This window comes from Anoplopoma fimbria, chromosome 12 (genome assembly GCF_027596085.1).
Source record: "Anoplopoma fimbria isolate UVic2021 breed Golden Eagle Sablefish chromosome 12, Afim_UVic_2022, whole genome shotgun sequence".
NCBI lineage: Eukaryota > Metazoa > Chordata > Actinopteri > Perciformes > Anoplopomatidae > Anoplopoma > Anoplopoma fimbria.
Window position 1 is genome coordinate 3,523,099 of NC_072460.1, and position 17,913 is coordinate 3,541,011.

Consider the following 17,913-nt stretch of genomic DNA (forward strand, 5'->3'; position numbering starts at 1 on the left):
GAAGGGACCAGAGAAACCTCATTTAGAGAAGGTCTAGAGTGAAGGAAAAACATCAAAACTATTTTTCCCCTCTTTTTTTTTGTTGCATTGACCCATTGCTCTCTGTTTTTCAGAAACATGTGGCAGCACTGTTTGTGCCTGGGGGGCCCGCTGCATCCAGAATAAGTGCGAGTGCCCGCAGTGCTCGGGCGAGACCTTCTCCCCGGTGTGCGGGAGCGACGGCACCACCTACAACAACGAGTGTGAACTCCGCACGTCCTCCTGCATGCAGAAGAGGAGAGTCGATGTGGCGAAGCCCGGCAGCTGCGATGAAGGTAGGAAATGGACTTTGAAAACGGTGTGATTATGTGAACCAATCGGCCATTGAAATGGTGTAATTATCTTCATCAACTGACCTGTGGCACAGCATCCAGTCATGTGTGGATTTTTAATAATGGCTGCATATGCCAGCAGCAGCACGCCAACAGGCTAGCGTAGCACAATATGAATCAAAAGTCACACTGCGTGTCCGTCAACATGGAACAGAAATGACTTCTGGGTGATTAAGTTCTCGTGCTCATGCTTTGGCTTTTCTTTTTTACATTTCATTTCTCCTGCTACAGTTAATTCTCAAACACTCTCATATTAGAGGCAACCTTTTATTTGTAATTGAGTCTTTTTTTATCTATTGTATCATATCTCATTAAGAAGCCTCCCTGTTTTCTGGTTTGCTTCTTATCTAATTTTCTGTCGCTGTTTTGAGTTGTTTATGAATCTCCCCCCATTTTACTTGTTGTCTCAATAGATTAAAATGATTGTTGTCCTACTTTTGTTTAGCGTTGAGGTGCTGCCAGTGAAACTCAACACTTCTTGCACTGATAATAAAAGCCTTTTAATTCATAAAGCCTTTCCCAGGAGACTTTTAATGTTAAATATCTGCAGGAAGTGTTCAGTTTCCCTGTCAATAGCTGAACACTTTACTAAAGAGTGAGAACAGCATTCAGAGCATCAATACAGCAGCATACAATTATCATCTATTGAAAGATATAGTGGAGTAATGTCTACGTTAGCAGAGAATGAAGTCACCCTCCCTCTGTGTGTGTTGTAATCCAAGCTTCTCTGTGCTTTGTTGACATAACCGGGCTGGCTAATCCCTAACATAGTCCCTAACGAGTCTAACATATAAACCATGATAGCACAGGTAATTTCACTGATTTTGTTTGTTGGCTGGCTTTTATACGAAAAATTGACTTTATACATTTTTATCAAGCCCTTCTATCCAATTATGCTTTTAAGCGTGTGACCGATGTCGCTTAATGTGAGTGTCGCCCGTTTCCACGCCTGTATACTCTGTCGCTCCGAATAAATTAGATCTAATTCACCGTGCAAATCATATCTTGATCTGCGCTGACAGGCCGAGGCAGCATATCACGGTCCCTCTCTCGGGCCCCGTATTTTGAGAGGACTCTGGAGGGAGCGGCACGCCAACCCCTGGTTGTCATGCAGACGGCGGCGGTGCTGCTCCCCCGTGGCTGGTGGGTCGTCACAGCGAACATACTCATCCTTTGACAAGGTGTGAAGGGGAGCAGATTACACCTGCCAGCAGGAGGGATGGCTGCAGAGAAGAAGAGAGAGGGTAGATGGAGGACAGAGCAAATAGAGATGAGAGGAATCCTCTTGCGTTTTCATTGCTAGCCAGCGGTGTTTCTTTTCTTTGCTCTTTGTCTTTCTTTTTTTTCTTCATCCTACCATTGTCTACCGTATTGGCCCAGGGCCTTCCAAGGGAATCGTGCCGCCAAAGCTCCTTGTGGTCGATTTAACATCATTTCATTGACTGAAAGGAGTGACCTTTTTTGTATGTGGAGCGTGAAGAAATGTGAAACTGTATGCAGAGTCGCTGTCACACACACACACACACACACACACACACACACACACACACACACACACACACACACACACACACACACACACACACACACACACACACTGACACTCTGTCCTCTTTCTGTTGGTTGTCTCGTATCAGGCAAAACTGCTCTCTTCTACCTCCCCAAGGGCATTGCTGTGCTTGTGTGTTTTTTCATTCTCTCTCTTTCGCTCTCTCATGCTGCCTCTGAACATCCTCTTTTTTTCCACTTGATTCAGAGAAAACCACCAGGCTTACACAATAGAAATATGTTTTTTTCCCCTCTCTCTTTTTCTCCCCGTCGCTCCATGCCCTCCCACCCACCCACTCATGTCCCTCTCTCTTTATTTTGCACTCTTCTCCATCAAATCTGTGCCTCTCGACAAAAGGGGCAGCGGTGCTTTCACAGACAGGGGTAGAGGTGGGATTGTCTGCGATCGATAAATTTCACCCCATGGGGCAAAATCTGCCAGCTCTGTCCCCGGTCCTTTCAGCCCCCTCAAATCTAACCCACACCCACCACAGGAAGTCTGGTGTCATTGTAACCCCCCCCCCACCCCCCTTGAGATATCTGTGTTTGGCTGTGGGATGCTTATCTTTGGCCACATACTGTAAAAAAAAAAAAAAATCTGTTGTTGATATATTTATCCTCACGCTGATGTACAGGTGGTAGGTTTCGACAAAGTCAATAGTATATATCCTGCATTACAGCAGTCCACCACAATAAATGATACCTAAAACTAAGTGTTTTCTGGCTGTTGTTGTTGTAGACACCCGCAAAGCTCTACATCACCGGTGTGCACACACACACACACACACACACACACACACACACACACTCCATACCTCATATCTAAGATAAGCCCGGAGAGGAAGTGAACATGTGATTTATTCGCTTACGCAGACCCGACTTAAACACCATCCTCATTAGTCTTGCCGGGAGGGGAGGGGGGGGAGGGGCGGCGAGCATAAAAATGGAAGTTGTTTTTTTCCGCCTTTTGTTTAACAGTAATGAAAAATGACAGTGTTGCGACTGTTGGCCATACAGGGAAATTTATCACCTGTTTAATTTCACACTCGGGTAGGCCTGGCCTCAGCTTCTTCTGCCGACACTGACAAAGTGGCGACTGAGAGCAGTGCATCACCTACGGGGGCCCCCGGCCCGTTTTTAATTGACTAGACATTTAACAAACAAGATTATGAGAGCAGAGTCACACAATGATGCGCTGTCCATGCCCTCTATATACAGTATAGGATCAATGATGCTCTGAAAGATCCTTATCCTTTGTGCGTGGCGCTCCGTCCCTCTCTGTGTTGAGGAACTTTATTTGGACTAACATGCTGTCGCCTCCGTCAACAGCGGGCCGTATGAGCGACTGATAGATGGAGCGAAAAACAAAAGGCAAACCTCGCCGATGTCGTCTTCGATCTGTGCTGCGGCACACGGGAGGTTTTGTTCCGAGTGATAGAAGTCCAAGGTGACACTAGCACAGGTCATGCTATCAGAAGGTTTCACAATGATATCGGTCACTTCCTCAGGCTGCTTCTCGGTCCATCACACATCCTCATTATTTAACCTTCATCTTTTCATTTCCACCGCCAAATCCCTGTAATGTTTTTTTCTTTTTCCTCCTCTCTTCCTTGGACATTATTCTTATGCTATTCATTTCCTTTCTCCTCTCCGCCGCTGAATTCTGTCTTCCTAATGGAGCTCCCTTGGCTAAATAGACTCTGTTTCTGACGTGACTGAGTAAAAAGCAGCGGATGGGCAGTGCAGAGAGAATAGCTGATGGAGCCATCTTAGCTGGGGATGTATTAATTGAAAGGTTCATAGGCAGCGCGGGTGGCGAGCACATCAAAGAGCAACAGCTAATTAGGACCCCCCTTCGCCCTTCACTTTTATTTATTCTATTCTAATGTCTTACCTCTTTTATTTATTTATCTCGCCTCTGTCAGGAGGCCTGAGCGGAATATGAATTGGCTACTCCTGCATTTTTCTTTCACTGTGTCTTGCTGTGCTGGTGTACAGTACACAGATGCACGTTGCCGTTTCTGACCCGTTCTGGAGTCAGCTAGTTCATTCTTTAAGATGACATCTGAGTAACCTTCAGGAACCTGTGATCATAATCAGAATCAGAATTTGACTCCGGTTACTTGCGCTCACTAATGCACAGAAACAGACAAAGAAACAAAAAAATCAAGGAGGTCCAAGAAGAAAAAAGGATAAACATTAACTATTTTGTACACAGAAATATAAAATGCAAAAGCATATATATGAACATAAAAAAACCCCCTACAAAAAACAACGACAATGAAGTGTAGATAAAAGTGCAAATATGCTGCCGATAATGGCGCCGGCAGTTGACAGCCATTAGCCCACGCGTTAGACCCGTCACAAAATGTTACATTTTAACTGCTCCTACGGTCCACAGTCGATAAGTAGCTGCAACAGCACATTCGAGCCAAAGGATTGTGGGTCGGGAGGTTCTCCTGGCTTAAAATGGAGACGGAGCGAGTCCTTAACAAGTCCTGATGTTTGTGGAGGATGTTGGCCTCTACACAAAGCTCCCGCTCCACCGCTGCATCCTCCGCTAATGAAGTGAAGGCCCCCCCCGCTGTATTGACCACTCAAAGCTGTCACAGCCCATTGCTGATGACCCAAATCAAAGAACAGCCGGGGCCTCGCCCGCCCCTCCCCCTCCCCCTGCACTGTGACCTGCTCCATAATCTACTTTAGAAGATGGGTTATGCTAAGTGGCACTTCCATCACTACGGCATTGATTTCCCCATTAGAGGAGACGCATCGATACGGAGGGTTGAATGAGCCCTAAAAGTAGGCGGGAAGGAGAAATAACACCTTGATGATCTGATGTTTTTTGGAGTCTCTCAACTGCGCTGGGAGCTTTCAGTCGGACTGCATTCCTCTTTCTTTTTTTTTTGAATAACAGATTTGTTTCAAATGAACTTTCTGCCAGCCCACAGGGTGCCTCTCGCTGTGTCTGACATTCTCTCTATCTGCCGCGCCAATGCTTTCATTCCCTGCTTATGCACACGTCGCACTTAATCTCCCTCCGGAGTTCTACCGGAGGTGAAATTTGCAGCTTCAAAAGCCGGATCCTCCCCCTGTCTACGCCTGCACTCTGCAAAACCCCGTATTTGCTTTTTGCCATAAAATGAAACTCCAAACGTTCCCGCCTGTTACGATCCCCCCGTCACATATGGATCGCTTACCTTTGTTCTAAAGTTCCCTTACCTTGTGCTAACGTGTGCACAACAGTTCATCACTGACACTTTTGTCGAGCAACACAAATCCAAGTGATTGTTGGACTTAGTTTGGCTTCGCTACCTCTTTTACCAGGAAAGTACCAACTTCAATCCAGAGAAGTGCACTTTTAAAACAAATAAAAGGCCTCTCAGGGTCGCAGTTAAAGAGTTGCCGGGCCAACTTTCTTTTAAGTCTCAGGCGATAATTAGATTTTACTGAACACTTTGCAATTAGTTGTATTCTCATATCAGAAAGCAGGCAACCATAAAGCAGGCCTCGCCACTGATTCTCTCTGCACACTCGGAGGCCAGAGTTAATAATTCGCTCCACTTTTTGTCTCTGATTTAATTGAAATGAAAAGGATGCCTCGCTGGTGGTGCGGAGATGTTGCGTCTAATTTATTTAGTCAATCTCTCTCCCTCACTGCAGTTGGTCATTATCTTGCACCAGCAGCAGCTCCTTTGGTTCCCCCTCCCCACCACCAGTGTGAGGGAAAATGTAAATCATCCTCACTTTGTGACGCTCCTAATATTTAAATGTAGCCTTAACTTAAAGAGAAATGGAAGTAGGACACTGTCTCCACCCGATGCACTGATAAAGGGACATCTCTCTTGTGTGTTTTATTGATGATGTTGTGTGTTTATGGTGTTTTTATCCCGCAGACTGTGGCTCAGGAGGGTCCGGCTCAGGAGCAGAGAGCTGTGAACAGGACCGCTGTCGCATGTTCGGAGGCTCGTGGGACGAAGACGCAGAGGACGATCGATGTGTCTGTGACTTCACCTGCCAAAGTGTGCCACACAACCCGGTACGTCATAACTGAAACACAAACATCAGACATATGACAGCTGCATCTCCACCGTTCATCAGGGATTATTGCACATCATTTATATTAAAAAGCACTCCTTATTAGTTAGATCTTGCCTCCTATTCATCAATTTTGTTATGTTTTCTTCAATATCAAAAGCAATTCAGTTCATAGTTGAGGAACTGCTTTTCAAATATACTAAAATTTGCCAAAGTGTACAAATACAACAAGTTCTAAAATATAATTAATATCTAAATCATGGTTCACAGATTATACTTTACATTTAACACACCCAAAGTATTAAGGAGTGTCAAAAACTTGAAATAAGAAAAACAAAAGAAGACAAAACAAAAAACAAGCTCATTTATGGTTTGTTTAACACTATCATTACATTACTAACACTCATAATCAGGACGGCTCTCGTGTCTCTGAATTGCTTAAAGTGTCCTATTTCATTCATATGCCGATTAAATTCATTTGTGGAGAACCTATGGACATAGAGGCAAAACACTCCAAAACAGTTAAATAAATATTTGTTGGGTTTTATTTAAAAAAATCTAAATAAGATATTTTTAGGTGAGCAAAAATTAACTTGAACATGAACTGGAGTTGTAAGACCTAAACTCTCCCAGACTGGACCAGGCTGTGGTAGCCACCTGTCAATAACAACGTAGCCGAACCCCAAAGTCTATTTTACTATAACCTACTAAATGGATATCATGATGTATAGAAGGAGAATTAAAACTACGATTGAGACCATAAACTCATGTTGACATTGTTTACTGAGGTAATAAATCAAGTGTCTATTAGACTTGTTTCTTTTTTTACTAGTTTAAGGCAGTTCAGCAATAGAACCGTAAGTTGCCACCTGCACATAGCTGAAGCTCCAGCTATGTCAAGTCATGCCGACTGAGCAAACTATCAGCTGAAGGAGCCCGTGACCAGACATTGTATGTGATACTCAACTCTCTGTGATTCCTTTGTAGGTTTGTGGCTCAGATGGAAAAAATTACAGCAACGAGTGCCAGCTGAAGAAGGCCAGATGTGAGAAACAAGAGCACTTGTTGATTCAGAATCAGGGACCGTGTGCAGGTCGGTACATTACACCACTCACAGTTAATGTCATTACAGGGTGCACTCACCAAGACTCATTGTCATTGACATCCCATTTCTCCACTCATTCCATCCATTGACGGGGTAGTAATAGTCTGTCGTTGGAATAGAACTCCGGCAGCAGTGCTTGTTTGTCTCTCCGCAGTGTGACCGCTGTGGCCTTAAGAAATAAAGAAGGTCATGGTTAAATACGATGTGTATATGTTTGCTCAGAGAACGTTGACTCGACACACTCGAGGCTGTTGTTCATATCTGGAAATGGAGCGTTCCTCTGGGGCTGGCTAGCGTGCACAGATAAGAATCTTTCTCACGGGCACATGTATGGACCGATATTATATACGCCACTGGACGTTCTGACAATATCAACCATAAAAACTCGTGCTCACAAGCTTGCTTCTTAACCCTCCAGATACCACTTCACCCCACTTACTATAATACAAACCCCCCTCTCGCTGCATGTAAATTAATTGACATTTCTGAGTCAGGACAGGTGTCAGATCAGCGTCTTAAGTAACAAAGGTTAGCCGTCGTCCTCTCCTTGGCCGTGTTAAACGGAGAGATTCTGCTCTGCTGCTAGCCGGCTGGGGAGCAGAGCAAAAGGCACTTAGGGGATTTTGTGTGATCATTCCAGCCTGTTTGATTCCCCGTAGCTGTAAAATACAGGAGGATGGAGAGAGTCGAAGAGAGGGTGAGACAGTGTTTTCACACATATCCCTGCAGATTCTCCTCCTCTCCTAAGCTGGCCTCCTTGGGCACTGACTGTCACGCCTCTCTACCATCCGTGGATAATCAATCCTTTTTTGAGGAGCCCTCTATGGGTGTGAGAGCTCTGGGCTCCTTCTCTCCTATTGGCAAATGGAAAAATTCAGATCTTGGGGAATTTTGCTGGCCTCCACATTAGCTATGTAAGGAGAAACTGTATTTGACCTCAACTGTAGGAACTTATCAAAACATGCCAGCTCTCACTAGCTGAGCATGAAAGCAACCTTTTTTTTTTAGGTTCTGATTACGCAAAACTTTACCTCTTTTGCATACACTGTCAACAGTCAGTGTCATCTGCTGCGTGAATATTTGCCTTTGATAGCATTTCAAACCATCCTCTGTAGCTACCTGCATTCTCAAATCTGGGTCAGTGATTTTGGTAAAATCCAGAAAAACACTTATTGGTTTATTAGACGAGCAAACTCATGCAGATGTGCCCTTGCGAGAATATAAAAGACTAAAGCAGCGGAGAAGCACAGCGGCAGAAATGTGAGGGTAATATTGCATGTCACAGCGAGCCGCGTTGTGCAATGGCCACTGAAGAGGAAAAACCCTTGGAGGGTGGAAGAACATATGAAATTAAAAGTTCCCCTTGTCCTAATAGGCTCTGCACAGATAGGCGAATGGAGCGCAGGAAAGTGGCAAGTTAAATGAACTGTGTCCAAAGCCCATCTCTGGAGTGGGAAAGCACTGGAAAAAGAGCGGGGCCGAGTCATCACCATTAGGCTGAGGCTCATATCCACACCAGTAACAGTGTGATTTATGGCCCCTGTATCTCCAGCCTACAAACTCTAAATGAGCAACACAAGAAAAAGAGATTGGGAGAGGAATAGAGAGAGACAGAGAAGAGAAAAAAAAAAGAGTGGAGGGGAAGATAACTGCTTTCCATCCCTACAACTTTACTTTTTCACCCTAAAAGACTGGAGATAATTTGAACAATGATATTTCTGCCTCGGCCATTAAATAAACCCCCTTATTCCTCTCACTGCGTGGTTTGTTGTTGCTCTTCCCATTTCTGGTGAAGCGCCAGGTTTTGGGAACACATTTTTTTTTTTTTCCCCATTTTGTTGAATGTGGTTCTTTATTCAGAGCTGTCACACTAGTTTGAAGGCTGGTGCATCCTTAGACAATGGAGCTCTCCATACACCGCACACAGACACAAGCTGCTTGGCACATTCCTTCACATTATGCAGAAGCCTTTTTTTGTTGTTGTTTTGGGAAGGTTGTAGGGCAGCAGTGCAATTCCGTAATATTAGACAAGAACAAATGAAGAGAACGTGCCTCCTAGTAAGGTGGTAAATGTCAGCCGCCGCACATTCACCAGCAACGCCATTGTTTGTTTTTCACTGGAGGTAATAGCATCATTTCCCCCCCTGATTTTGAGCCATTGTGGAGAAAGTAGCAAATAGAATTGTTATCTTGAAGCCGGCTGCCAGCCTCTCCACCTCTGCCCCTCGAGCCAATCTCATTGTTGGCAACAAAAATAAAAAAAAAGTTACACGTCGCTCGGAGATTGTGTTGTCTAATTCTTCCCCCCCACCCAGCTGAAAGCCTCCTCCACTGCAATCACTTAAATGTTGGTGTTCTTCTTTCTCTCCTTGTGCCATCTCCTGTCTCCCCTCCCTTATTTTTTTATTCTTATTTGTTCCCATCTCATCAGCGATTTCAGCCACATCTCCGCCTGAGCTGAGGGCATCCGAGCACTGCAGCGTGTCTGTGTACGGCTGCTGCCACGACAACGTGACCACTGCTTTGGGAGTCGGACTGGCCGGATGTCCCAGTAAGTCCCCCTTCCACGTCCGTCCCCGGTGACCCCGCAACTTCTATTGTGATATGAGTTTGTTGTGGTGCACGCACACACACACACACACACAAAAAAAAGAAACTTTAGATACTATCAGGCTATTTCAGCATATGGGACTTATTTGTCCTTGACTGCAATTATGGTACCAAAGTTGCATAGCTGAAAACGTTTCATCTTAATCCGAGGAATAATTATGATAATGTTGCACCATATCAACAGAAAAAATCTCTTCATCCGACGATCTTGACGGATGATAGCACGCAGACGGAGGAGAAAATGCTTCATCAAGCCGTTAGTTAGGGGGACGCAGTATGGATGGAGAACATGCAGACTTAGAAACAAAGATTTACAGAGATTTAGTAAAGGGGAAACTCACCTAAGCACACTTTATCCACCTTTTTCTTATTCGTGGAATAGAGCTTACCCAACGTCTGAGCCCAGCAAAAATCTTTAGTACAGAATATCCATCATAGTTAGCAGAATTCAGTTCTGGTGTGTTTTGCGATGATAAGGTCTTTTTTTTAAAGTGAATAAAACCAGTGATGTTAATGTTGACTTCCATGTTGCTCCTTTCTCCTCAGGTACCTGTCAGTGTAATGTCTACGGCTCCTACAAGGGGACGTGTGATCCGGCCACGGGCCAGTGCTCCTGTAAGCCGGGTGTTGGAGGACAGAAGTGCGACCGCTGCGAGCCGGGCTTCTGGAACTTCCGTGGCATCGTGACAGAGAACATGAGCGGCTGCACGCGTAAGGAATCGCCTCTTTGTGTCTGTGCTGACTGGGCAAATACACTTGTGCTGTACTGTTGCACGGAAATTCAGCAGTAGGAACAGTAATTTGTTGCAGTGTCAATCCCTGTATGTATGCTGCTTTTTTGTTCCTTTTGTTAAGGGAAGCTTTATACATTCTTCCCATTCAGGGTCAGTTCATACAAATTATAAAAAAAACATTTCTCATTTAATTCAAGTGGTATCTAGCCTCACAGAGGATAGTCAAGTAAAGTATTACTATTTTTATAGCCCAATAGAGCCCACAACTATCCACACAAAAAATAACTTTGAGGGACAAACCTCAAGAAGAACAATAGAGGGGAGATCCCTCTTCTTGGTCAAACTTACATGCAATAGATGTTCATACTGTTAAGCGTTTCATGGAGAATTGTTTGGGGGAAAGTGTTTGGACTGCGACAGCACTGTGTCTGTCCTTAAAAACAGTGTAATAGTTACTCTAGATAATCCAAAGAGCTCTCTGTGGACAGAGACTACTTTCTATCAACGGAAGAAATAGTCCCTTTTAAAACTATTGGCTGTGTGTATCCAGCTTAAGGGGAAACTGCAAAAGATGTTATAGTTCATAAACCACATTTTTTAACAAAACGAAATCCAACTCACGGTTTTGGGATGGAGCCGAGAACCTTTTGAAACAGATATCTCAAAACCCGGACAAACAAAACCAAAGTTACACGGCTAGATTCCACTAATCTAGCCGTGTAACTTTGGTTTTGTTTGTCCGGGAGGTAGGAGAGAGATTTCTCACTGAATTGAATTAAATTGTAAAAGTAAATAACCAACTAGTGTCGATAAACTACCTACGTCTAATATATATATTCAGCTAAACTATTGGATGGAAGGTTTTGAAGGGGGAGAAATCCTACTGTGTCCTTTAGTCCTGTCAAAACTGTATTGAACCAACTGCTTTCATTTGTATTCAAGTGAAGAGCGGGGTCAGGACCCCTTGTTTGTCTTGCTGTAATGCAATATGGTGACCGGCTCGTGTCCCACCACCGAGGTATCATAGGACATACCCTCCCAACGCCGCAGAACATTTCCAGTCAACAGCAGGAAGTGTGCGGGGGCCTCACCCGTGGCCCTGACCTTAACAAGGTTTACCCACAGCAAGCAGACAGCGCACTGACTGCACACTAAAACCAGCTCCAGCAGAAGGGGAGGAGGAGAAAATAAAACACACACACATCATTGATTCTCGGAACATGATGGGGTTGCTGTCCTTCCCTGAGGTTGTTTTCTTGAGTTTATGTTGCACACTCCTCCTCCTTCTCTCCCTGTGGCCCCTAAGGCCGAGTTAACTTTTCACAACCCTCGACTCTAAGAAATGGATGAATCTGGCGCAAAGTTCGGAGGCGAAGGTTGCCTCAAACACACTGTGTACACTATAGAAACCAAGCTTTTCTTACCGCTTTTTACTCATTGTCGCTAAATTATACTAATTATACCTCCTTTTTTCCCCCTCTACATCTCCACGGCAGCGTGTAACTGCGACGCCACGGGATCGGTGAGGGACGACTGCGAGCAGATGTCAGGTCTGTGTTCCTGCAAGCCAAGAGTGAAGGGCATGAAGTGCAACATGTGTCCAGACGGAAGCAAGCTGGACGGGAATAACTGCGTCCCAGGTAATAAGCGTTAATAAACCCCCGTGAACACACACTGTTTGGTCCCAGCTTCACCCATCATTATCAAGTGTTTGTCTGCTACAGATCAGACGGGTAGCAGACAGTTCTTTCTCTGTCTGCTCTTCACCTCCATCTGGTTTATTGGCACAGGGAGAGGGCAGCTCATCAATAGCGATTTGGAAAATACCAGAGTGTCCAAATGACACGTGTTGATATTTTGATTTTCTGTGCATCAGACTCCATTTTGGACGTTCCACAAACACTCGCAGTTGTATGTTTATACTTCTTGCATGAGGACTATTAATTACTTGGATTAATAATGAAAACAGCCTCAGTGATTGCACAAGCTACAATGCCGGTTGAGGGAAAGGTTAGTTCATGCTGCGGGGGCCTGCAGCTTCTTGATTAAGATGCACCATCAGATATCGACTGGAAGTCAAGCGCTTAATGAAGCCGGCAGTCCCGGCACAGTGGTGGGGCCCACCGCCACACACCCGGCTAGATGAAAAGACAAGGTGCTGAGAAGTGGTAGCACATGAAAGCAGGAGCCAAGGGATGGGGGGTACTCTAAGCCTCTGTGAAGTCGCAACAATGCAAAGACCCCACACTCACAGCCCGGCAGGTGGATGGTCGGGCTCCCCGGATGCAGCTCTGGCTGCGGCAACTTCAAGGCTTCAAACGTTCCTTTGGAGGGCTTCGGCAGAGATCTGTGGATAGAAAAAAGTAGAGCCAAGATATCCTGAGTGCACACCTTTACACAGCTCATTTTTTTTTTTTAAACAACAGAAAGGCAGTTTGGGTGAGGCAGCTGTGGTCTATGAAACCATGAATAATTCACCCTGTGTGACGCTCAGGTAACTAGACAATTTTAAAATGACATTACCGCTGCACAACTGTGGTTGTAAAGATTCTAAAAACAGGTCAGTCACTTAGAGGAGAAAACGCTCAGGGTAATGGAACACTCTCGCAGCCCTTTTCCCAAACTCCTACAGTACACACTTTTTATAATCAACCAGAGTGAGGGGTGAGGTCGTGTGTCATTAAACCAGGTTTGAAGTCGGAGACTTTACAATAAAGACGATCCATAAAACAAACATGATGAACATATTGTGAACATGTCGTATAATGTGAACGTCATTGTAGGGTTGATCCATGGAAACCTGCAAGACGAAAGCTGTCAACAACAGCTGTGCTATTAATGTACAATTTACATTCATTGTATATGAATGTGTTACAAACTCAGAAACATTTCCTTTTGTTTCATTACTGTTTATATTGAAAAATTATTTATAGATTTTGAGAAACCAATCTCATGGCTGATAAAAAGGCAGATTTATTTTTCTGTAGTCGTAAGCAAAAGTTCTTAAATATGCATGCAAATGTATCTTTCCTATTTAGATCCACATTGCCACAACAGACTTCACAAAGCAGCTCTACTCCATTTCTATGAGCGCTGTGATTATTGGACTGTACTGAACGTGTAACAGCACAAACCCCGTTTCCTCCACAGGTCCCGAGGCCCCGGCTTCATGCGAGGACTTAATGTGCAGCTTTGGAGCTACTTGCATTGAGATGAACGGCCAAGCCCACTGCGAGTGCCCGTCGCCCGACTGCGATGACAAAAACAAAACCAAGGTGGGTCATTTAAACCCTCTGCACGTTGAGTAAGAAATAAAAAAGTTTGCAACAGAAAGACATCGTTTCAGCGGCCTAGCGGGAGTTAACATGTTTTCCTGTCTCCCAACGCTCTCCATCTCTGTCACTGTGGAGCAGGTGTGCGGCTCAGACGGGGCGACCTATGCCGACCAGTGCCAGCTGAGGACCATAGCCTGTAGACAGGACAAGGACATCACAGTGCAACACTTTGGACAGTGCACAGGTGAGCCCCGTCCTAGGCGCCATACATCACCCGTCGCACAGTCGGAACTGTTGTCACGCCCCCGATCAAAAGATAATGACCTGTGCTGCGGGGCCCCACATTGTCCTCCTCCTGCTGTTTGTCCTCCTCCATCCCTCTGTCTCAGGAAGTAACGTCACACCAACGTGTATGCAGATTTACTGTGGTTGATTTTGAGTCTAAAAGTTATTTGTCATAAGGTTATTTTCTGCAATTCTGCTGTTTATTGTTTATAACGCTCTTTCTCAAACTTCACGATTGGCATAGTCTTTAAGCAAATATTTAGTTAAGCAAATATTTAGTTATTTTCACCGAGTACATAGAGAAAATATGCGACTCTGGAGAAAAGTAAGAGTAAGAAAGAGAGATATTGAAGCGTTTTAAAACCAACGGCTCTGTACTGTGAATAGAAATTGGCAATCCCACAAGACAGCACTCACACCTTTTTGCTCTCACGCCCCTCTGCTGGGATTTGGCGTCATATTCAAACACTCCTGTCGGGAAATGCGTCAACCGCTCTGCAGCTTTGAGCTGCCAGCAACGCGCCGCCCATTCGTTGGTCCATGTCTCCGTACGTAGAGAACATGTGTGCTGAGTAGAAGGTACAGCCCCCGGCCCTCGGTCCAGATGCTGATGGACATTGTTTGGATCGGTGTAATAGGTGCTGGGAACACACGCCGAGGCCACGGTTTTCATGTACAGTGAAGTTGTCTCACCGACTGCCAGCTTGCGTCACAACAGGGTTCTAGAGACGCCGCCGGCAAGCTCAGCGGGGAAGACGAGGGCCAGCTGTGTGGATCTGGCCACGAGCCACTGCCAGGTGTCTCGCATTTTTTGGGGTGGAAAAATGTTCATTCAACCTCTTAGCTCAGTGGGCACAGATCAGGCAGACCAAATACCGTGTCGCCAGTCCTCTCCATCTCCCTTAAGCCCTCATTGTCAGGCCCAAACTAGGTCATATCCATAGGGGGGGAGGCTGTGGACATGGTCTGTGTTGAGCTGCAGTCGCAGGTACACGGATAAAGACTCCAAAATATGCTCAGCAAGTGATCGACAAGGCTTTGATAAGTCCCCGAACATCTGGCACTCGCAACTTCAGTGCCGTGGGTTACCAGGAAGTAGGAGCCAAAATCCAGTCTGGTTTCACATTCCTCTGTTGCTTGGCAATAGAGAAGCGGGGTTGTGTGTAATCCCTCACCTAGCATTGGTGCACACAGAAGGCAAGAAGTCGCTCGCAGCAGACTCTCTCTCTCTCTCTCTCTCTCTCTATTGAATCCTCAGGGGAGGAAGAGACAGGCGAGTGCTTCGGGCCCACCAACAGCCACCGAGGTTCTTTTAATTTTCTTCCCCCGGATGCGGTCTCACTGCGGGTAGCTGCTCCGCCGCCGCTGTCGGCTCTGGGGTTAGATCTCCAGCTCATTTCACGTGTGGCTGGGTGCGAATTAGCATTTGCTCTGCCCCCCCCCCCCCCCCACTGTTTACATGCAGTGCTTCCAGACTCCGGGCCTGAGCACTGTGGCACACTGATGCTCACCGATCTGCCATGTGGCCTCACAAAAGAGCAATGCCAAGGGCCTGCATAAATGAGCGAATATTGATCCTGTTTCTTTTCTTTTTTTTTTTTTTTTACATCATTGATCTACCCTAACTTTTTTTTTGTTTTAACGATACCACAGAGCGTGAGTACTGCAACACAGTCGGCCACCAATGGGGCAGGCTGTGAAAGAATCCTGCAGAAAGAAGCTCCTTAAAATCTGCTCTGCTTGTCACAGAGAACTGATGTTACCCAGCTCTCTGTGAAGTCTATAAAGGCAGCACAGCTACAGAGTATAGGGAAGGGAGGGTTTTTTTCTCTCTCCTTCTTTGCTCTTCTTTAGCCATACAAGCTAAATTCTAGAGCTACTGTATAAAGCATCAGAGCGACGGCGTTTGGACCGATGAGCAAAATTCTGACGCCGGGGGGGGATGGGGAATGGCCACCGAGTTGGCAATGACCCGCCTCTCCCATATGGTGTTATCACCTGTAGGTTTGTGGGCAAATTGGCGAGGAATGCCAGCATATGGCACTGGGAGCCCACCGCCCCGCGTCTCAGGGTCTGTTGCCTTCCCCATCTCCCCCTCCGTGTCCTGTGATTTTCTCTCATTACACAATCCCTCATTCTGTTCCCACTGTTTGCCTTTCCATACTCTCCGGCTGCTAGCTTTGTTAACGTGTTTTTTTTTTTTTTTTTCTTTCTCTATCATTTTCTTCCCGGCTCTTGTGGTTTACTTCTCTTTTCCCCCTCCGAGCTCCTGTATCCAGCTTCCTCCTCCTCCTCCTCCTCACTGAGCGCGGCTGACACCTCAAACAATCTTAATAACCGGCTTTCAACAATAACTACACGGTTGAGACAAGACGAAATGACAATGATTTTTTCTTCTTTTTCTTTTTTCTTCTCCACCCTGTGACATAACTGTCCATTGCTCCACTGAGAGGAAAATAACCACACACACACACACACAGAAAAAGGGACTGTTAAACCTGATTAAGAAAAGCATCGGCTGAACAGACTGTGCTGCCAGTCCCTCTTTCCTTTTTCAGACGCGTGTTTCTTTTCTTTCCTTATCCCATGTCACGGAGCTCGAGATATGCACACACACACACTCCCAAACACACATTAGATACTTCCCAGGGAGCGAGCCGCCTGACGCTAAGCTTGGCACCTGACTGACAGGTGTAGCCGAGAGGAAAGGCGATGCATGGCGCCGTTCTTGGTGATAGCATCGCTGCTCTGTGCACTCCGCACTCCAAATCTCTCCCTCTGTACCAATATCTGCCGAGCTTTGAGCTGACACCCTGTGTGTCTCCAAGGCTTTCTGCCGTCTCGGTAGGTATCGCATTTCGCACCTGGGTGAATAATTGCCAATCAAATAGGCGATTAAAGCAGTGTAATTAAGTCCCACACATAATGTTAGGCAAATCCTAATGAGGCGCAAATCTAGGGTATAGGTTTTTCTTTTCAAATCTTCTGTTCATTTAAACCCACACACCAATACCCGTGGGATGCATAAAAAGAACGTCAGTATTGTCACGCCTGCTTGCCTCGGCTAAATCTGAAGTGCTCTCCCAACGTAGCATCTCCCTGCCAACTCACTTCTCCCCCTCAGGAGTTTTTGTCCTATTTATCGTTCTTTTATCGCAGACAGTTTGTCCTTTTGCACCATAGCTTTTTGCATGATGGTCTCTCTGCAGAGAGCTTCTTCTCTCTTCCTCATTTAGATGGATTTTAGAATGTTTTATTTGTGTGTGTGTGTGTGTGTGTGTGTGCCTGTGTGCGTCCGTTGACAGCAGTGTGTTAGTGGCGGCGTTGACGGATGCTCAAGCTCTCCGCAAGTAGCAGCTCGACGTCTTTGAAGCCGGAGTTAGAGCCAGCTTCTTTTGCCCCATTTCTATCAATCATTCATCACCGGAGGCACTGGCTGTTGGTGATTAAAGCTCTGCTACTTGAGGGCAGCATTTGAATATGGATATATAATTCATATGCATTGGCACAGCATGCACGCAACACGGGGACATGCACACAAACACATTCCATATGTGTGCCCACACACACAGGGACACACTGTGCATTGACACCAACTGGAGTAGTTTAACCCGGTTTGGGCCACATAACTCATCTGCAGGCGAAACACACAGCGGTGCATATAACTCTGAATGCAGGATGTCATCTGTTGGCATATTCCATATTCAGTCTGCATATGGATGCACTTCCATTACTTAAGGTTTGTCAGATAAAGATTCTTGACATCCCATCCATTGCAGGTTTTTAATCAGAGGTTGCTTTTACAAACAGGAGTCTACATATGTGTGTGTGTGTGTGTGTGTGTGTGTGTGTGTGTGTGAGTGTGTGTGTGTGTGTGTGTGTGTGTGTGTGTGTGTGTGTGTGTGTGTGTGTGTGTGTATGTTCTTTTTTAATTTAATTTCATAATC

The 17,913-nt window shown here is 45.5% G+C and overlaps 1 protein-coding gene across 1 annotated transcript in view; it reads left to right on the plus strand.

Annotated features, from left to right (window-relative positions):
* agrn (agrin) overlaps positions 1–17,913 on the plus strand; it is a 232,876-nt gene that overhangs the window by 174,185 nt on the left and 40,778 nt on the right. Inside the window, 8 exon segments of the mRNA XM_054608599.1 lie at positions 114–314; positions 5,816–5,958; positions 6,945–7,050; positions 9,494–9,613; positions 10,219–10,383; positions 11,903–12,046; positions 13,557–13,681; positions 13,820–13,925. Of these exon segments, the coding sequence (XP_054464574.1) occupies positions 114–314; positions 5,816–5,958; positions 6,945–7,050; positions 9,494–9,613; positions 10,219–10,383; positions 11,903–12,046; positions 13,557–13,681; positions 13,820–13,925 (1,110 nt within the window).